The 22,616-nt window shown below is 35.1% G+C and overlaps 1 protein-coding gene across 2 annotated transcripts; it reads left to right on the top strand.

Annotated features, from left to right (window-relative positions):
• The first annotated feature begins 2,970 nt into the window (after positions 1-2,970).
• On the top strand, positions 2,971-22,171 carry gk5 (glycerol kinase 5). 2 transcript variants are annotated; one of them, XM_048162416.1, is made up of 17 exons: positions 2,971-3,574; positions 3,670-3,763; positions 6,603-6,678; positions 6,764-6,857; positions 9,778-9,909; positions 9,995-10,070; positions 11,562-11,623; positions 12,243-12,359; positions 12,819-12,892; positions 12,981-13,041; positions 13,203-13,329; positions 14,999-15,103; positions 15,368-15,462; positions 15,607-15,710; positions 16,476-16,535; positions 16,618-16,751; positions 20,847-22,171. In XM_048162416.1, the coding sequence occupies exons 1-17, from the start codon at positions 3,446-3,448 to the stop codon at positions 21,011-21,013; spliced, it is 1,707 nt and encodes a 568-aa protein (XP_048018373.1). In that variant the 5' UTR covers positions 2,971-3,445; the 3' UTR covers positions 21,014-22,171. The 2 variants fall into 2 exon arrangements, with proteins under 2 accessions (XP_048018373.1, XP_048018374.1); XM_048162417.1 differs by lacking the exon at positions 12,243-12,359 and having other exon boundaries at positions 2,974-3,574.
• The last annotated feature ends 445 nt before the right edge of the window (positions 22,172-22,616 follow it).

Below are 22,616 nucleotides of genomic sequence, written 5' to 3'. Positions count from 1 at the left end.
TGCCTTTGTTGTGATTATGGTTTCTCAGTTGAATTTTTTTTTTTTTTTTTTTTTTTTTTTTTTTTATGCTTATGTTTCTTTAAATTTCAACACTTATACAGTTAGAAAGCTAACAAGTAAAAATAATTGCTTTCTTTGGCATGAAAAGTTAACAATTTCAAGCAGCTTGTTAGAGAGAGAAAAACAACACTGCAGCTTCATGTTTGATGAGTGATTGTAACTTGTGTCTCAAATGTTAGTCTTTTCCAGTAATGTTAATCACTGTCTTTATTTTGCTCCAAAAAAAAAAAAACAACAAACAAAAAAAACATTACTTTTCATAAAATGTAACCAAGTACCCCATTTTTGGGGTAACGCAATATTGTAATGCATTACTTTTACTTTTAAAAGCAATTTTCCCCAACACTGACTTTGTTCCCCAAACAGGACTTGTACCTTGTTCTCCGGGAAATTAATTAAATTTGGCTTGGACCCTCATCATTTCATCTTGTGTATGTGGAATTTTCCCAAATAGCCTAATATTAGTAATGCATACATCTATATATATACAGGTGCTGGTCATATAATTAGAATATCATCAAAAAGTTGATTTATTTCACTAATTCCATTCAAAAAGTGAAACTTGTATATTATATACATTCATTACACACAGACTGATATATTTCAAATGTTTATTTCTTTTAATTATGATGATTATAACTGACAACTAAGGAAAATCCCAAATTCATTATCTCAGAAAATTAGAATATTGTGAAAAGGTTCAATATTGAAGACACCTGGTGCCACACTCTAATCAGCTAATTAACTCAAAACACCTGCAAAGGCCTTTAAATGGTCTCTCAGTCTAGTTCTGTAGGCTACACAATCATGGGGAAGACTGCTGACTTGACAGTTGTGAAAAAGCCGACCATTGACACCTTGCACAAGGAGGGCAAGACACAAAAGGTCATTGCAAAAGAGGCTGGCTGTTCACAGAGCTCTGTGTCCAAGCACATTAACAGAGAGGCGAAGGGAAGGAAAAGATGTGGTAGAAAAAAGTGTACAAGCAATAGGGATAACCGCACCCTGGAGAGGATTGTGAAACAAAACCCATTCAAAAATGTAGGGGAGATTCACAAAGAGTGGACTGCAGCTGGAGTCAGTGCTTCAAGAACCACTACGCACAGATGTATGCAAGACGTGGGTTTCAGCTGTCGCATTCCTTGTGTCAAGCCACTCTTGAACAGGTAGCGTCAGAAGCGTCTCGCCTGGGCTAAAAACAAAAAGGACTGGACTGCTGCTGAGTGGTCCAAAGTTATGTTCTCTGATGAAAGTACATTTTTTGCATTTCCTTTGGAAATCAGGGTCCCAGAGTCTGGAGGAAGAGAGAAGAGGCACACAATCACGTTGCTTGAGGTCCAGTGTAAAGTTTCCACAGTCAGTGATGGTTTGGGGTGCCATGTCATCTGCTGGTGTTGGTCCACTGTGTTTTCTGAGGTCCAAGGTCAACGCAGCCGTATACTAGGAAGTTTTAGAGCACTTCATGCTTCCTGCTGCTGACCAACTTTATGGAGATGCAGATTTCATTTTCCAACAGGACTTGGCACCTGCACACAGTGCCAAAGCTACCAGTGCCTGGTTTAAGGACCATGGTATCCCTGTTCTTAATTGGCCAGCAAACTCGCCTGACCTTAACCCCACAGAAAATCTATGGGGTACTGTGAAGAGGAAGATGCGATTATGCCAGACCCAACAATGCAGAAGAGCTGAAGGCCACTATCAGAGCAACCTGGGCTCTCATAACACCTGAGCAGTGCCACAGACTGATCGACTCCATGCCACGCCGCATTGCTGCAGTAATTCAGGCAAAAGGAGCCCCAACTAAGTATTGAGTGCTGTACATGCTCATACTTCTCATGTTCATACTTTTCAGTTGGCCAAGATTTCTAAAAATCCTTTCTTTATATTGGTCTTAAGTAATATTCTAATTTTCTGAGATACTGAATTTGGGATTTTCCTTAGTTGTCAGTTACAATCATCAAAATTAAAAGAAATAAATATTTGAAATATATCAGTCTGTGTGTAATGAATGAATATAATATGCAAGTTTCACTTTTTGAATGGAATTAGTGAAATAAATCAACTTTTTGATGATATTCTAATTATATGACCAGCAGCACCTGTATATATCAGACATCTTGAATATGTTTTCCTTCTAATAAAAATTACATATTATTCACCCAAAATATCTGTCTGCATACACAAAAAACATATGGTGAGTTCGGAACCGCATACTAGTATACCACTCGTACTACCTTTATTACATTTTTCTGTGGTGGAAATAGTAGTAGTAGTATGCTGTCTGCCCCCTTTTTCAGTGGCACTGGTTCCGGAAGTATTTTTTCCATTCGTTTTGCCATAGGGATTTTAAAAAAGTCTTTGTTAAAGAGTTATAAGCAATGAACCAAGCCAATTAGGAAGTGAATTACAACACTACAAACTTCAAAAAGTTTTTTAAAATCAGACAAAAAGACAAAGGTACAACAAGACTGCACCAATTTATTATAAAGCATAAATAAACAGAACAGTGAAGGAAAGTCTAGGTCTAATTCTAGTTGGGAAATAATAATTTTTGAACTGTTTGCTAATTTGCATTAAAACTATGCACACGTGGGCTACTTTTAGGCTATTTGTACGCCGAAGTGTCGAAAACATAAAAGTGTCTCGTCACTCTCAGTTAAAAATTACATCATGAAACATGTAAATGCATATTTTCAGTTCAAAACGGCCATATTTGAGGGAAAAAAAGGCAAGTAGTTTGCATCACATTGTATTTTCACAGAATACTCCAATATTTAGTCTGAACAGCTCTATTAACATATTTCCGGGTTTTCGCAGCGCGCGCACATGACGTCATCACAGAGCTCAGAAACCATTTTGTCTCGTGATAATTGTGCTCTGTCTCTTTAAGAACTCTCCACACCTATCGACTGATATGTGACGTACTGATTTCTACAATCGTACTTAATCGACCGCCCGCTGTTGTCTTTACAGAGGATGACGCGTGTATCTCTAGTTTTGTTAACTTTTATCATCCATTACGGTAAATAACAGAATGTTTTAGACTCAAAAGGCAACTGTAGATATTTCATTTGCCGATTTAAAATAGGGCGCGAGACCAGAGTTTAGGAAAGTTGGGGGACACATACATGCTTTCGATTATTGTTTGTCCATTGAAAATACAGCTTCAAATCAATGAAGTAAAAAAAAAATCAGTCGGCTTTCTTAACGGGATAAATATCTAACGTTACACGGCGTTCAAGTCTTTGAAGGAATGAAACGCAAATGTCTAGAGAGCAAAACTGAAAACTGTATCATTTGACTAGAAGTTCGGATCCTCTTTGACCTGCTCACAGCCATGGTGACTCACATATCTTAGCGGCTTTCTGAATAAGCGCATTGTGCAATGGGGACTCAGAGAAACGGGTTCTGCAAACGAGAGAGTTTCATTCTCTCTGTTGATGTGGGAACAACTTCCATAAGGTGCCATGTGTACGATAAGAGTGCCAACATCAGGGGGTCCTGCTCCTCGAAGGTAAATGACAGCCGGTTGACAGGAATGAATGACTTGACAGGATTGTGCCAGTGCCTTCCAGTGTGTGAAATCTGACAGCAGCTTCTTCGTTACAGGTGTCCCTTCTGTATCCTCAGCCTGGATGGGTCGAGATTGACCCTGAGGAACTGTGGAAAGGGTTTATCACTGTAGTCAAAGGAGCGGTTCAAGGTCAGGCTTTTTTATTCTGCCTCTAATATCACACAAGCATGCAGCGCCCCCCAAAACTATTAGGACTCTTTTTAACATGTATAAATGGCATCAAGTCTAGTGGCATGCATGCAAACAAATCATGCTAACTAAATGCAAACATTAGATTTTTTACAACTGTATAATATTACATATTCAGTATCAAACTTTTTTTCTAATATTTGAGTATTTTTGCTGGTGTTGCAAGATTAATCAAGCACAACATGTTTGCAATGTCTTCTGCATGTACAATTTTTTTTAAACCTTATTATATACAATCATCACCAATAATGCATGTTTAATGCTCTAATTAGAAACTTTTGTTATGAGAAAAACTAGTAAAAGTAAAACTAATGAACAACATATTTATTTTATAATTACATCCTGGACCAGCGTAAACAGTCTTATTATTATACATGTGTAATATGGAAATCGTTATATGAAAATAAAAATATTGTAGCATTTAAAACAACTGTGTCGGAGTTGTAGATCATCACTCTCACATGCTGCTATTTCTGAATTTATTTTCAAGATGAGCAAAAAACATATGGCAGTATGGCAAGGGAATCTAAAATGAATTATTCCAATATACCAGATGTTTGCTATGAGGATGTGTTTATGTACACTTCGGGGCACTGTAATTTATTTTGATGTCCAATCTGATATATCAGTGCTTCTCAACAAGATGGTACTCTGCAAACTTCAAGGAGGGCTTCAATAAGTATTAAAATCATTTTAATTTAGTTATATAACATAATCTCAATTCACATGCAAAAAAAGCTGTCAATAAACTGACATATGTTTGAGTTTATTTATATTTATTGCAACAGAAGAACCAGAGGTATATATCAGCTTAAAGGGTTAGTTCACCCAAAAATGAAAATTCTGTCATCAGTCACTCACCTTCATGTTGTTCCAAACACGTAAGACTTTTGTTCATCTTCGAAACACAAATGAAGATATTTCAATGAAATCTGAGCGATTTCTGTCCCTCCATTGACAGTCTACGCAACTACCACTTTGATGCTTCAAAAAATTCATAAAGAGATTGTAAAACTATTTTTTTTTTAAGAGACTCGGTCACTTTATATTTGACAAACATATTGAATTTAAGCTTATTTATTATTGTAGTTATATGGGTGCTCAGTTTTTCTTATTGTTGAATACATTTGACCCAAATCTCATGATATAAAAGATAAAACACTATGCACAGGATATTTAAAACAGTATATTTGCTTCAACTAGAGGACAAATACCTGCCTAAGGCTACGACTGTTCTTTAAATAAAAAAACATTAGCCTTTGTAGTCATAGTGTTTCTTGTGTAAAGAAATCGCTGTACCTACTCACATCAGCTCTTTAATTTCCTTTGCATTGCAAACACGCAGCACTTTTAAATGCTTTTCTTTGGTTAAAGGTGCCCTAGATTGTTTTTTTACAAGATGTAATATAAGTCCTAGGTGTCCCCTGAATGTGTCTGTGAAGTTTCAGCTCAAAATACCCCATAGATTTTTTTTAATAAATTTTTTTAACTGCCTATTTTGGGGCATCATTAACTATGCACTGATTTTTTTCAGCGCGCCGCCCCTTTAAGAGATGCACTCCCTCTGCCCCACGAGCTCTCGACTATATATACATCGCATAATCAAAGTTCACACAGCTAATATAACCCTCAAATGGATCTTTACAAGATGTTCGTCATGCATGCTGTATGCATGCTTCGAATTATGTGAGTAAAGTATTTATTTAGATGGTTACGTTTGATTCTGTGTGAGTTTGAGGCTGTGCTCCGTGGCTAAAGCTAACATTACACACTGTTGGAGAGATTTATAAAGAATGAAGTTGTTTATGCATTATACAGACTGCACGTGTTTAAAAATGAAAATAGCGACGGCTCTCTCGTCTCCGTGAATACAGTAAGAAACGATGGTAACTTTAACCACATTTAACAGTACATTAGCAACATGCTAATGAAACATTTAGAAAGACAATTTACAAATATCACTAAAAATATCATGATATCATGGATCATGTCAGTTATTATTGCTCCATCTGCCATTTTTCGCTGTTGTTCTTGCTTGCTTACCTTGTCTGTGCACAGATCCAGCCGTTAATACTGCCTTTCCTTGTCTAATGCGTCGAATGGGCTGGCATTATGCAAATATTGGGGTCATACATATTAATGATCCCGACTGTTACGTAACAGTCAGTGTTATGTTGAGATCCGAGTGTTTTCCGGAAGTCTTTTAAACTAATGCGATTTACATAAGAAGGAGGAAACAATAGGGTTTGAAACTCAATGTATGTCTTTTCCATGTACTGAACTCTTGTTATTTAACTATGCCGAGGTAAATTCAAATTCTGATTCTAGGGCACCTTTAAATATTTGTAAAACCCACATAACAGACATAAAGGATGGCTAATAGCATTAATTTAAAAAAAAGAAAAAAATGAGACGAATTATAGGGTTACAAGGTTTCCGCCTGACATTGACGATATCTTATTTGTAGTATTTATTTTTTATTTTTTGGAATTTGGTAATTTTCCACATCACACCTGACAACCTGCAGTGGTTGGATAACAATGCCATAGACTGTCAATGGAGGAAAACTCTCAAATTTGATTTAAAATATCTTCATTTGTGTCTCAAATATGAACTAAAACTTTAAATAGGAGGCCTTTGAATATTGTCTTGTACAAAGGGTGCCTTGTTGTCAAAAAGGTTTAGAACCTCTGTGGTAAATGTTGTTGGTCCATGAGTTTTAAGGTCTGATGAAGGTTATAATAGTGACAAGAACCTCTTCGTTCTCTCTATGATTTAGACTCAGGTTTACAGATGTGCCAAATGGAAGGTCTTGGCATCTCAACCCAGAGGGCAACATTCATGACCTGGGACAGGTTAGTATATGTTAAATTCTGTGATTTCTCCAGAGAGAGCACAGTGGACCAACAGAGGTGACTTGTTTTATATTATTATCTCCAGAAACACAGGAAAACCATTTCATAATTTCATCACCTGGCAGGACTTGAGGGCAGTCGAGTTGGCGAGATCCTGGAACGGGTCCTGCACTATGAAGGTGAGGCTTTTGTGGATCATGTCATCACCTTGTCGACATATTTGTTCAGTTTAGACTCTCCTTGAGCCAATCACTGAAACAGATCAATGAACATAATCCAAATGATCCTGGATCAACATTGACAATTCATACATTATTATTACCATTTATTATTATTATTATTATTATTATTAATATTAATACTTTTATCCAGCAAGGACACAATAAATTTATAAAAATTGACAGTAAAGATTTCAGATAAATGCTGTTCTTTTGAACTTTCTATTCATCATATAATCCTGAAAAAAGTTTTCACAGGAATAAATTACATTTATATATAAAAAAAAAAAAATATATATATATATATATATATATATATATATACATACAGTCCAGTCCAGTCCAAAAGTTTGGAACCACTAAGATTTTTAATGTTTTTAAAAGAAGTTTCGTCTGCTCACCAAGGCTACATTTATTTAATTAAAAATACAGTAAAAAAACAGTAATATTGTGAAATATTATTAAAATTTAAAATAACTGTTTTCTATTTGAATATATTTCACAAAGTAATTTATTCCTGTGATGCAAAGCTGAATTTTCAGCATCATTACTCCAGTCTTCAGTGTCACATGATCCTTCAGAAATCATTCTAATATGCTGATCTGCTGCTCAAGAAACATTTAATGTGTACAATGGTACAAAATATTTGTGTACAATATTTTTTTTCAGGATTATTTGATGAATAGAAAGTTCAAAAGAACAGTGTTTATCTGAAATCTAATCTTTTGTAACATTATAAATGTCTTTACTGCCACTTTTGATTGATTTAATGCATCCTTGCTGAATAAAAGTATTCATTTCTTTAATTTCTTTTCAAAAAAATAAAAATAAAAATTCTTACTGACCCCAAACTTTTGAACGGTAGTGTATAATGCTACAGAAGCTTTGTATTTCAGATAAATGCTGTTCTTTTGTACTTTCTATTCATCAAGGAATCCTGAAAAAAAAAGTACACAACTGTTTTCAACATTGAAAATAATCATAAATGTTTATTGAGCAGCAAATCAGCATATTAGAATGATTTCTGAAGGATCATGTGACACTGAAGACTGGAGTAACGATGCTGAAAATTCAGCTTTGCATCACAGGAATAAATTACTTTGTCAAATATATTTAAATAGTACACAGTTATTTTAAATTGTAATAATATTTCACAATATTACCGTTTTTTACTGTATTTTTAATTAAATAAATGTAGCCTTGGTGAGCAGACGAATCTTCTTTTAAAAACATTAAAAATCTTAGTGGTTCCAAACTTTTGGACTGTACTGTATATATATATATGTATATGTATATGTGTGTCTGTGTAAAAGTTATTTTAAATTGTAATAATATTTGAAACAAAATTGTTCTATTAATGCTTATACAAAATTTTATGCAAAACAAAACAGAAACAGAAGCTGTTGGTACATTTTTAGTAGTTGGTACAGTTAATGCTAATAATCTCCAAATGGCTAAACAATTGCCTGTATAATTTAATAACAGTTAATACATATCACTGTACATCAGTTTATTACTGCAAACAAAGTGCGTATTGTTTGGACTGTGACAGTTCGTAGTGTTTCTCATTCATTGTGTACATCAATGAATGAGTGTTTCATTCCAAGTCCTGTAAGCTAAATAAGCAATACAGCAGTGAAACAAGAACCTCTACGACTTCTCAAAGATTGATTGCTGATATTTTTGTGCAATGTGCTGACAGTGAGAGGAAAATAGTTTCATTATCTTATCAGGGCAGAGGTCAGGCTGGAAGGTGGTGGTGAGCTTCTGTTTTACTTTTAAGTTCTTCTAAGGGTGTTTTTTTGTCATAACAACTGTACTGTCCACATATGGAGCGTTTAAACGCCTTTAAATAGCTTGAATGTAACTCTACACCTTTGCTTCATTTAGTATACACGGAACCATGAATATGCTAATTATCCCTGCCTCCATTCACTCACACCAGCTCAGAGATCCATTCGGTTAGCTTACTGAGGTAAACGCTCTTTACAACGTCGATCATATAATGGTAATTAATATGATTAGCCTTTTGCTTGAATACGTTATCAAACAGCTAATAATGTGTTGCTAATGTTACACAAACCATGTTCCCGTTCACCATCAAGGCAGACAGCTGCCTTCTGAAAATCAGCATCCTTACAAAGGCTTTGAACAACTCAGAACGTCAGTGGAGAAAGGCATATAGTTCATCGTAACATCTTACACCTGCTATATTGCTAAATATACCTGATTTTTCATATTAACAGAAAAATATACTGGGATAACCTGGCTTCTCTTGAGACTCCCCTGCTTCAGAGCTGTCATAGTTAATGATATGCTAAAGCCCGCCGGCATGTTGACGTTATTGGTTACAACATGTTTGTGACACAAGAAACACCAGCGATTTCAAACTGTGTTTTTGAAACTGTCTTTAGATCACTAAAGATTTTAAAGAGAAAATAGTCTGCAATGGTCCTGACTTATGAATTTGCACATGGTTTGTCTTAAAGCATATTAAAAACACCACATAGACATATAAACAACATTTAAAAACTTGAGAATTTTCTGATTTAAAATAATATTTAAAGTTGGCATGAAATGAAAGTTGCGATCTTCTATTACCTTTTGTGAGTGACGTATATCCGAGTGAAACGGCTTCTTGAACAAGAAAAAATTTAGGGTGGGACTTGATTTTGTCCATCAGGAATTGGACTGTTATGGTTTGCTATTGCTGTGATCTCATGTGAGTGACAGGTTGTCCCGCCCTCACGCTCAAAAACCTGTCATCAGAGAAGAGAGGTGATGTCATTGCAAGCAATTTTCGGTAAAAAGTAAGGTTTGTCAATTTTGATTTCATCATGAGTTTAATAGCATATTTATTTGCATGTATGTGTTATTACAGACTGTACATGGGGTGATGAAGATGTTGCACTTCCTCACCAGACAGAAGCGGTTCCTTGCAGCCAGTTTGGTAGTTTTTACTACCCAACATGTGTCACTACGTCTTGTCTGGGCCTTGAACAATATCCCTCAGGTAAACCAGGACTACTTCAAATATGGCATTCAGTATTTGTCTTATCTAGGACAGGTACTTTTAACCTACCCTTCTCTTTCCTCAGTTGCGGGAGGCAGTCGAAGACGGGTCCTGTTATTTTGGGACCATAGACACCTGGCTGCTGTACAAACTCACTAAAGGTGGCTGTTTCATTATGAAAAAACTCATAAATTGATGGATCCTATTGTCTAGAATTCATCTGAACAGTGTAAATCTGATCTCAGAGTGCATAGTACTCTGGATGGATCCCTTTGACTATGTTCACACTGTCAGTCCAAATCCGATTATTTGTTCATTGGAATCTGATCTAAATGATGGACTGTCCAAACTATGTATCGCAACTATTCAGATCCGATATGTGTGTTCTGTGGTGCTCTTTTATTTTTCAGAATATCTGCATTGGTTTCTATTGCAATGGTCTCAAAATTCAAAGCAACCTGCTCTTCGCAACAACTTTTAGCATGTTTCCTACAACAATGTCTGTAGTGTTTACGTTTTACTTGCCATGAGAACAGCGAAATCAGATCAGAGCAGTCAGACTGAAACCGATTTCAAATGTGATTTGAATAGTATTACAAACCACATATGAATGTAGCTTGAAACGGATTTGTAAAAATCGTGTTTCATGTGATTTTTTTTTTTTTTTTTTTTTTTTTTTTTTTTTTTTTTAAATGTCATTTAAACTAAATATCATCGGATTCCAGTCAGATATGCACAAAAATCGGATTTGGACTGACAGTCTGAACAAGGCTTTTGAGAGCTTGCAGAAATAAAAGGAGTTAAAATCATGCGACAGATATGATCTCTTACATTACTGACTAACACTATTTTTAGAAAGCAGATTCCCCACATTCCTTGGAAAAGGTGAATGTCACACCAGTGTTTATGAGTAGATAATAATATGCAGTCACATCTGCAGTGATGATTATCATTTTACATTACTTATTATTTTCCAACTTGGCACATTATTGATAAGGATGACCAGGAGCCATGCAGTGTGAGATTGTTTCAGGCTATTTGGTTGTATTTTGCATCCACTGATCACATACACTACAGATCAAAAGTTTGGGGTCGGTAATATTTTTAAATTTTTTTTTTTTTTTTTTTTGCGTGTATTTGATGTAAAAACAGTGATATTGTGAAATATTATTACAATTTAAAATAACCATGTTCTGTTTTAATATATTTTAAAATGTAATTCATTTCTGTGATGGTAAAGCTGAATTTTCATCGTCGTTACTCTAGTCTTCAGGGTCACGTGATCCTTCAGAAAATATTCTAATATGCTGATTTGCTGCTCAAGAAACATTTCTTATTGATATCAATCTTGAAAATAGCTGTGCTGCGTAGTAGTTTTGTGGAAACCGTAATACTTTTTTTTCAGGATTCTTTGATGGATAGAAAGAAATAGAAAGAAATTTCTTACTGACCCTAAACTTTTGAATGGTACACATGCAAATTAAGTTGGTAAAAACAGCTCTGGCTATAAATAGCTTTAGCAGGTCAGTGAAACTGCTGAAGGAGGTGAGTACAAATCTGAACTTCTTGAAGACCAGGAAAAATTCCCATATTGTAGAGCTCAGCTCAGCACATCTTTTAAAGTTCTGTTATGTTTTATTGTTTGTTTGCAGGCCTGGTTCATGCTACAGATTACTCTAACGCCAGTGCAACAGCAATATTTGATTCCTATCAGGTCAGTTACAGCTGTCCGATTACAATATTTGTGTAATTGTTGTTATCTGATCATTACCTTTGGATTGTGGACTTGAGTACAAACACATGTGCCTTGAGAAATAGACAAATAGACAGTTAAAGATATAGTTCACCCAAAAATGGTCATTCTGTCATCATTTACTCATGTTGTTCCAAACCTGTATAACTTTCTATCTTACATGGAACAGAAAAAGAACTATTATCGTTAATAAACGGTTGCTTTGTTTGAGAACCCAGATAAAATTTAAATCATTTAAAATTTTAACTTCCCCTCGATCATAGAAAATAACAAAATAATAATAACATGGTTTTCTTCATTATCAAAATATATTAACTTGTTCCACATTTGTAATGACTTTCCTGACTCTGTCTTTTTCAACCTTTCCCATACAACCTTCTGGGTAGATTCTGCCATGTTATTTTAATTTTACTGTATTTTTGGTCAAACAAATGCAGCATTGGTGAGTGTTAACAGGCTTTGTGTTCAGAGGAGGAGGCGGGAATCTGCGAATGTTGAACATAAACATTATATTCATAAAAATAAACAAACAACAAAACGGATGACTGCCGCATAAATTAATCAACAACATAAACTCCAGGCCTGGTTCTTTCTTGACTTCCACTATCATCACTCCTTTTATCCTTCTGGAGCTCCTCCGTGTTACTCGAGACCTCGCTCCGTTCCCACGGCTCTTGGCCCTGCCCTGCTTGCCACAGTGAGCAAAACTTTTTTTTTTTTTTTTAAAAGTGGAACGTTTGGCAAACAAAACGAAAAATCTTAGAACGTTTGGCTAGCAAAACCATTTTCAATCAGTTTTTGTTTAATTTTGTTTTGCTCGTTTTTTTTCTTTTGTTTGAAAATAATTCATTTGCAAATCTTTACTAATTTGCAAACACATCACATTTTTTTCTTGTGAAACAACTGTTTGCAAAAGTTTTCATCCAAATTATTGTTTGTGAAGTAAATGTTTAAACATAAAGGACATAGTCAACAGTGGATGAATGTAAGCTGAATTGTCATTTTTTTTTTGGGTGAATTATCCTTTTAGGGCTGCCCATGTGTATCTGTGTTTTTCATATTTTGTCCATATAGTGTCTTAGAACGTGTTTCTGTTAGTGGTGCTTGTTCATAGGATGCTCTCTGTGCTCATAGTGTGTGTTTGTGTGATCGTCAGATGTGCTGGAGTGGATTTATTTGCTCACTTCTCTCTATACCTCTCTCCATCCTTCCCAGGGTGCAGAACACAAGGTACTCACCCTGTATTGCTCCAACATTTCCAGAATACTTTTTAGTGCATTCTTGACGAAATTAATTAACGCTCCTTTCTTGTATTTAGTCATAATTTTGGATCATGTGATCCATCCATATTCGGGGTACCCATCCCAATCATGTCTGTTGTGAGTATATCTGTTGTCATGCATTTTTACATGATTTGTTTATTAAGACAATACACATTAAAAAACATTTCTGTGAATATGCCAGTTTTCTTTTTCTTTTTTTTTTAAATGACATGCGCTTGATTGTGTTTGTTGCCACAACACTACTTGTCATGTCACAGATGGCGGATCAACAAGCGGCCATGTTTGGAGAATGCTGTTTTGACACTGGAGATGTGAAAATTACTATGGGCACAGGGACCTTCATGGACATCAATACAGGAAACAAACCACACACGTCTGTAGCCGGTATGACATTCCAGTGCTGATCTTATCTTGACTAATACGCTCACAATATTCAGCTGTAAAAGAACTACTAATAACAATCCACTATAACTACCACTACTAAACCAACTACGTAGTAGCACACAATCTTAGACCTCATGAAAACAAAATTGAAGTTTTGTTATTTGAAGTGTACACTACCATTCAAATTGAAAATAATTACTGACTTATTGTTCAGCAAGGATGCATTAAAGGTGCCCTCGAATGAAAAATTGAATTTATCTTGGCATAGTTAAATAACAAGAGTTCAGTACATGGAAATGACATACAGTGAGTCTCAAACTCCATTGTTTCCTCCTTATATAAATCTCATTTGTTTAAAAGACCTCAGAAGAACAGGCGAATCTCAACATAACACCGACTGTTATGTAACAGTCGGGGTGTACGCCCCCAATATTTGCATATGCCAGCCCACGTTTCCAACATTATAAAAGGCATTAGACAAGGGCAGCCAGTATTAACGTCTGGATGTGCACAACCAAATCATCAGACTAGGTAAGCAAGCAAGAACAATAGCGAAAAATGGCAGATGGAGCAATAATAACTGACATGATCCATGATAACATGATATTTTTAGTGATATTTGTAAACTGTCTTTCTAAATGTTTCGTTAGCATGTTGCTAATGTACTGTTAAATGTGGTTAAAGTTACCATCGTTTCTTACTGTATTCACGGAGACAAGAGCCGTCGCTATTTTCATTTTTTAAACACTTGCAGTCTGTATAATGCATGAACACAACTTAATTCTTTATAAATCTCTCCAACAGTGTAGCATTAGCCGTTAGCCACGGAGCACTATCAAACTCATTCAAAATCAGAAGTAAACAATATAACAGTATACAATACTCACATAATCCGACGCATGCATGCTGCATGCATGACGAACACTTTGTAAAGACCCATTTTGAGGGTTATATTAGCTGTGTAAACTTTAAGGCACTGTTCAAGGCAAGCGCGAGCTCTGTGGGTGTGGAGCACGAGATTTAAAGGGGCCGCAGCATAAAATCGGCGCGTTTATAATGATGCCAAAAAATAGGCAGTTAAAAAAATTAATAAAAAAAAATCTATGGGGTATTTTGAGCTGAAACTTCAGACACATTCAGGAGACACCTTAGACTTATATTACATCTTTTAAAAACATAATCTAGGGCACCTTTAAATTGATCATAAGTTAGCATAAAGATGACTCAAAGAATCCTGAAAAAAATATATCATGGTTTCCACAAAAATATTAAACTTTTTTTCAACATTGATAATAATAAAAAATATTTCTTGAGCAGCAAATTAGAATATTAGAATGATTTCTAAAGGATCATGTGACACTGAAGACTGGAGTAATGATGCTGAAAATTCGGCTGTGCATCACAGGAATAAAATACATTTCAAAATAAATTAAAAAATAGACAAGTTATTTTAAATTGTAATAATATTTCACAATATTACTCATTTTACTATACTCTTGATATAAAAAGTAGCCTTGGTGAGCATAAGAGACGACTTTCAGAAACATTAAAAAAAAACTTGTGACTCATGATGGATCTGTGTGATCCGTTAGAAAAGAACCACTGATGTGTCCATTTGTTGGTCCCTCTCTCCTTTTCATATGGTCTGTATCATGTGTTTTCTGAATAGGCCTTTATCCGCTGGTGGGCTGGAAGATCGGTGCTGATATTGTGTATCTGGCTGAAGGCAGTGCTGCTGGAACAGGTTCTGCGATAAAATGGGCACAGGATCTAGGTAAGGAAGACTTTAAGTAATAAGCATTTACTTGCAAAATATCAAGCCCACACATATCCCTTAATTTCAATATGTATTTTTCACTACATAATGGAGTTGAGTGTGTATCTACAATCTACCCTGGTTCTTTTTGTATTTATGAGAAATATATTTAACTTGAATAAAATTTGGAAAAAAAAAAGCTGAAGATCTCTTGGTGACCAAGTTATTTTGTTGTTGTAATTCTATTATTGTAGAGTAACTTCTTTGCTGATTGTCTTACAGAGCTCTTTTCTGATGTGAAAGAGACAGAAACCATAGCTAATAGCGTGGAAGACTCAGACGGCGTGTATTTTGTGCCTTCTTTCAGTGGCTTACAGGTGTGTTTATGTGTGTCTGTGATATTTGACCTCATAGACTTTCATTGTTGCCTATACAGGCTGGTCTTTTGTATGTATGTGTCTACATGGTTTCTAAGTCGTGGTTCATCTCGTGGATTTGTTATGTTTGTTTTTGTGCCACAGGCCCCTCTGAATGATCCTAAAGCTTGTGCCTCTTTCATGGGCTTAAAACCTTCCACAACCAAGAGACACCTGGTCCGAGCCATTCTGGAGTCTATAGCGTTCAGGTGAGCTGAGCAAAGCTGCTTGCAAGATCTGACTGTATTGTCAAAAGATCTCTCAATGATCAAAGAATATGATCTGTTAAAGCTATGAGAAGACAGAAGGGACTGATTGTGTCAAGGTCAGAAATTAACCAGTGCTTAGGAAAAAATGGACAAATATTGCCCCTTAATAAAAACAAAAGTTAATTTCTATTATTAACTTTTAGTATATGATCAACTACACTGAAAGACTGTGCTAGCCAAATCAGTCAGTATGTGCTCATATACATAGTGGTGGATTGCTTCAAATCATCTGTTATTATTCCTGTTCTGATAAACCTAAGATAGCCTACTAAAATGATTAACTAAACTCTGTGGAAATGAAAATATTTGAGTTAAACAAGTCACTGCAGGACAGTGTAAATAGACTTTGTCCTCAACCATATGCTTTTAGGATTTAGCTTGATATTTAACACTGTTTTCCCAGATTTATTAAGTCTGCATGAAACGGAAGTTGCGATAGGCTAACTGTCACATATAGCCTGAACTTTCAGTTAAACCAAACTTTGCTTACTTGAGGTATGCAGGTTCCAAAACCTGCTCTGGAGCAGGTTTATGTTCAAAGAATAAGCTGCTATGACTACTTGCATACCCTGAAATTTACCTATAGGTAATGACCACCGTTTTAATACTAGTGCATCTTTAGTCATTACCTGCATATGTGGTTCATGCATTTCTCATACCAAGTACACATTAGCAAATAACAGCACTTCTGATTCTTATTTTCAGGAACAAGCAGCTCTTTGATGTCATGCTTAGGGAAACGCGTATTCCCATTACTAAAATCAGGTAAGGTTTTCACCCCATTTCTCTGTCTTGTGACAAACTAATCTACCTGTCTGAACTTTCGTGTATTTCTACACATTTATAGGGCAGATGGAGGTGTATGCACAAATGATTTCATCATGCAGCTGACTGCTGATCTGTTGGGCCGCAAGATAGCACGTCCAAGTCACTTTGAAATGTCCTGTCTTGGAGCTGCTTTTGTAGCGGGACTAGGAACAGGTAAGGAAAAAAACACATTATAATGCAATAAATAAACTGATTCCTAATTTAGGCTTAATCCGATTCTATCTACTCTATAAACCCTATAAAGCCTTCTGTATCATATTTGATATGCACATTTCTAAAACCTCTAAAATCCACATGATCAAGTCGTTGCTGAAAAACCAGTTGTACACAATCTACTAGGGGTGTAACAATACCCTCATGTCACGATTCGATGCATATTGAACTCAGGATACGATATTATTGCGATACTCCAAGACATAGTAAAGGGTTAACAAAAAAATGTACTGTTGATTTAAAATGTTAAATTTGGTATTACATTTGGAGTGGAAATTAATAAGCTTGGACCTGGTGCTGGTAACCCAATATACAGGACAAAGGTGACACCAGAATAAAAATATTCATGATTCTGACACTGAAAAACAGATTTATTTTAGACAAATATGTTAGCACTCTGTCACTAACTAGATATATTTAATAATGTAGGCCACTTTTTACTGAAACAGAAGTTATCAGGACCCACAAATATTCCCCCATTGCATTACTATACATTATATTCAACATTATATATAGTAGTTTAATGTAGTCTAAAAAAAAATTCTCACACAGTAATTTTCATTTTGGGTGAACTATACAAAATACATATTGGCACTATCCATGATACATGTTTTTGCATTTTTGTATTGTGATATATTGTGACACAACATATTGTTACACCCCTACAATCTACTACATGTTGTCTGTCTTCTGAATGATAGTTCATACTTTTTTAGCAAGGAAAAGGCCTTTTAATATAATTGTGAAAATAGCTTTGATTATAACTTTTACTAGATGCTGTTTGGGTCATACAAGTCTTACACATGGTTATTTATTAAAAGGTGAAGAACCACCATCATGCCTTCCATGACAAACTACAATGACTATTAAACATATTTTACTGGAATGTAATGTTTTTAATGTAAATAGACAACGGTTTTATTGCGAGATGTTAAACTGATGTATTTAAGAAAGTATCACCTGAATGTATTTTAGAATTTTTATCTTGTATTAATATAAAATGTCTTATATAGTTTTTTGTTAATTGTATGAATTTTGTTGTTTATTCTTTTTTTGCAATGAAAATAGCCTTGTTGTTGACATGGCGTAAATAAATAAATACAGTGGTGCTCAGAATTATTGGCACCCTTTGAATTCATAAAATGAGTAAAAATCTAACCTTTCATTGAAGGAAAAGAATTGAAAGTGGGGGGAAAATCACATTATGAAATAAATGTTTTTCTCCAAAACATGTTGGCATAATTATTGGCACCCCTAGAATTTTTTATGGGTAAAATATCTCTGAAGTATATTCCCAGTCATATTTACATTTTTTTTTAGCACACCAGGGTGATCATGAACATGAAATTGTCCAGCCATGACTTCCTGTTCCACAGGAGTATAAACATGAGAAAACACAGAGGCCAAATTCCCTTAATCATTCATCACAATGAGTAAAACCAAAGAATGTAGTTATGATGTGCAGCAAAAGATTGCTGAGCTTCACAATATAGAAAGTAGCTGTAAGAAAATAGCTAAAGCATTGAAAATCCCCATTTCCACTATCAGGGCAATAATTAAGAAGTTCCAATTAACTAAAGATGTTACAAATCTGCCTGGAAGCGGACGTGTGTCTAAACAGTCCTAATGCGTGGTGAGGAGGAAAGTTTTAGTGGACAAAGACTCTCCAAGGATCACAGTTGGAGAATTGTAGAGATTAGTTGAGTCTTGATTCTCAGAAAGCGATTAAAAAAAATCAAACAACACCTACATCCCTACAAGTTGTTCAGGAGGTTTTCAAGAAAAATCCTCTGCTCTCATCCAGAAACAATCTCCAGTATATTAAGTTGTCAGACATGATTGGAACTTCAAATGGGACCAGCTTCTATGGTCAGATGAAACAAAAAAAAAGAGCTTTTTGGCAGCAAACCCACCAGATGGGTTTGGTGCACACATGGATAAAAAGTACCCCATGCCCACGGTTAAATATACTGCTGGATCTTTAATGTTGTGGGCCTATTTTTCTGCTGGAAGTCCTTGTTCAGATAAATGGTATCATGGATTCTATCAAATATCAACAGATAAAAAATCAAAACCTGACCGCTTCTGCTAGAAATCCTATAATGAGCCATGGTTGGATCTTCCATCAGGACAATGATCCAAAACAAACATCAAAACCAACACAAAAATGTGTCACTGAGCACAAAATGAAGCTTCTGCCATGACCATCCCAGTCCCCTGACCTGAACCCTAAAGAAAATGAGTGGAGTGAACTGAAGAGAAGAAGCACCAACATGGAGCTGGGAATCTGAAGGTTCTGGAGAGATTCTGTATGAAGGAATGGCCTCTGATCTCTTGTCAGGTGTTCTCCAAAATCATCAGGCATTATAGAAGAAGAGTCAGAGCTGTTATCTTGGCAAAAGCAGGTTGCAAAAACTATTGAATAAAAGGGTGCCAATAATTGTGGCCAACGTGTTTTGGATCTAAACATTTATTTCATAATGTGACTCCCCCCCCCACTTTCAATTCTTTTTCTTCAATGAAAGGTTAGATTTTTGCTAAGTTTATGAATTAAAGATCAAAAGGATAAACAATGCAGATTTATTTTTACAGCCATCTTTGATCATATTTACCAAGGGTGCCAATAATTCTGAGCACCACTGTAGATCATAAAACTAAGCATTTGAAATATCCTGTAAGGCTGGAAGCTTACGCTACTATTTTGAACCAATAATCGGAAACAAAAAGCAGTTGAAGGATGACGTGCATGATTTAGTTATTTATCTGACTCCAATATAATTAATCTGACTCCATTAAAGTTGTTGTTATTTTTTACCTCTTATTCATTAAAGGTAAAAGTCTTTCTTTGAATTGATAGGACAACGTTGGATTTAACCTGAACGTTTAGATGATGAAAGTTACAATCAATTTAGCTTTCAACATTATCAGTTACAAAAGGAAAGATTCTTAAAACCTTTAAAGCAGGCAAAGTTATTTATTAAGTTACATGTTTAAATATACAGACAGTAGAATGGAACAACATACTGTATAGAAAACTTAGTTGTAACGAATAATGCACTGCTGTGCAGAAGAGGCCGTAAAAGCCTTTCTTGTATTAAGAGGTTACGCACCGGTGTGCGGGAGCGGCAGGGTTAAAGCCTTTCTCCCCGAACATCAGTTACCTTTCCTTCTTATACCCTGAGCAAAGCATTGTTATACATGAGTGGAATACCAACACCAAAACCAACTGACAGGAAACCACAAGATATGGCAAATGGGTGGTGATCAAGAGAGGGAGAAGTACATTAGCATACTCTCCTCAATACATGTTTAAGAAATACCTAGATTGTACATTAGGATACTTCAATGTCTCCAATAATTACACTACCATTCAGTTCAGTTTATAAGCTGTCAGATGAGACCAAACATGACATAGTTAGTTAGAAAACACTAGTAGATAAATAGCATGTAGTTGAAAGCATATATGCCATGTGAAGCAAATGGTACAGATGAGGTGTGTTGAGGTGTAAACGACTCTGTCTCTCCAAACAGAACCATCCTGTGCCTGGAGTGTCCCAACAGTCCTCAATCAGCATATTGATGAATCCCTCGCACTAGATAGGCATTAGCATACTGTGATGATAAAGGCCATTGTGCCATGTTTAATTCACATGTATACCTTTTTAAAGGGATTTCTGAAGTACTAGGGCAAAAAAGAGTTCTACCCATATTTGCTCAGCCCTACAATCCTAAGATATTTTATTGGGCGATATAGAGTGGCAACTGATATTTTAACTAGTCTGCTATACTGTTATAAAGATCTTATTGATTTACAATACATGCTATCAGAATATTTTTGCTCAGTTTGGGCCTCTGAATAAAATTGAGTTTTTTTTTTCTCCTCTTATTTCATACTATATGAAGCCTGATGTATCAAATATGATACTCGACAATTTTATCTAATAAACTGTAAGATTTAAGAAAAACTGGACTGTTTTTTCATATGTCAGGCTTTACAGAGTTAATCTACCCATTTTATTCTAAATTGTCCTTTAGGCTACTGGAGAAGCCAAGAGGATCTGAAGAAGCTTTTGACCACTGACCAACATTTCCTTCCCAGAAGGAGTAAAGCAGAAGGGGACAAGGGAGGCCAATACAGAGCTGTCCTGCAGAGCTGGGAGAGAGCTCTTCAGCGATCCATGCACTGGTACAGCCAGCCCTGATTTACCACAAGTTTATTCTGTAAACAGGTGTGGGGTGATTCTCTTTCTCACTGAGAAAAACACTTGAACAGTATGATTTCCTATCTGCATTTGGAAACTTGCAGATCAATGGTTTATGAGTATAGTTTATGTGTCTTGCCTAAATCACAAGGAGTTTTACAGATATATAACTTGTTTGTGCAAATCTTAGTCACTCAGTTGTGAATCCAGTAGTGTTATGATGATGATGAGGTGTCAGGCTGCTGCACAATTCCTACTTTAGAATAAGACAGATGTATAATTATGATTTTGCTAATCAATACTTCAGCCATCAGGCACTGAAAATCAATCAGTGCCTTTATCCGACTACTGTTTTTTTTTAAATAAAAATGAACAAATTAATTTATTTAACTGTGCCTTAATGAGGAGCTTTGGTATGAGAGATCCTCAGTGAGGTAACCTAGTTACTCGTCTCCTAAATTATGACATCTCACCCTGAGAGGAGTATTTTAATTATAAGTATGTTGTTTACGTAGACGGGATGGGATTAAGTGAAACTTACTGTTCTTTCTCACCTTTATTACCACACATTGTTCATCCATTAATAGTGTATTGCAATGAATACAACCATTAATTGGTGATATTGTCATTTTCATGTAATTTTAGTTGATATTTTCTAATTGCACATATAGTCCTGATGTTATATAGGTTATTTTTTATATTAAATGTACCTCTTAATACAAAGACAATGCTGCAAACATGGAAAACTTGTTACCTGAAGTGCTATATTTCCTAATGGTTTTTTTTTTTTTTTTCCTGACTTTTTTTTTTTTTTTTTTTTTTTTTTTTAGCATCCAACCTGCTATTACTTGTTTTTATACAAACTATAGCAGTGTCGCAGTTTCCACTTGATACTATCATCTGTGGCTAATGATATAATACATTCAACTGTAGTAAATAAGTAACTGTGAAACTGTAATATCATAGGCTGATAATCAGGGTTTCAAAGAAAGAATAGACTATGATATTTGAAAAATGTATTTTATGAATAGACTTTCAAAGAACTCTAACATTGTGCCATGTTTTATGTCAGTATGTGAAATTATTTTTTTTAATAAATTTTCAATATGCCATTTTAATGTCAGATTGTGTGCAAATAAATTGTGTCCTGCAAATAAATCCAAGGTTTTCAGTGTGGGGTCAATGGATAAAACGTGACATTTTTAATAATTACTAAAATGAACTAAAGACTAAAGTCATGATACTCATTATATAATGTATAGGTCTAAAATTGCTAGTTACAGTAGTACTTTATTTTTGTGCCGTAGTTACACATTACTTCATGTTCTTACTATAATAATAACAGTAAATTATGCATAATTGCAAGTAAGTAACCCTAAACCAAACCCTAACTGTAACTCTGTAGTAAGTACATGTAGTAGTACTCAGTACTTATTTGAGTAATTACAATGTAACTACGGCACTGTAAAATAAAGTGTAACCGTACTTTAATTAAAATAGTTTGCTGAAGTCTTACAACTGTGTCGAACAATGTAATAAAACAACTGTGCAAAGTAAATAAAGTCGCACAATAAAGGCTAAACCAAATAAGGATCCCCTACAA

The sequence above is a fragment of the Megalobrama amblycephala genome, linkage group LG17, assembly GCF_018812025.1.
Source record: "Megalobrama amblycephala isolate DHTTF-2021 linkage group LG17, ASM1881202v1, whole genome shotgun sequence".
Taxonomy (NCBI): Eukaryota; Metazoa; Chordata; class Actinopteri; order Cypriniformes; family Xenocyprididae; genus Megalobrama; species Megalobrama amblycephala.
This window is presented reverse-complemented; position numbering and strand designations above follow the sequence as displayed.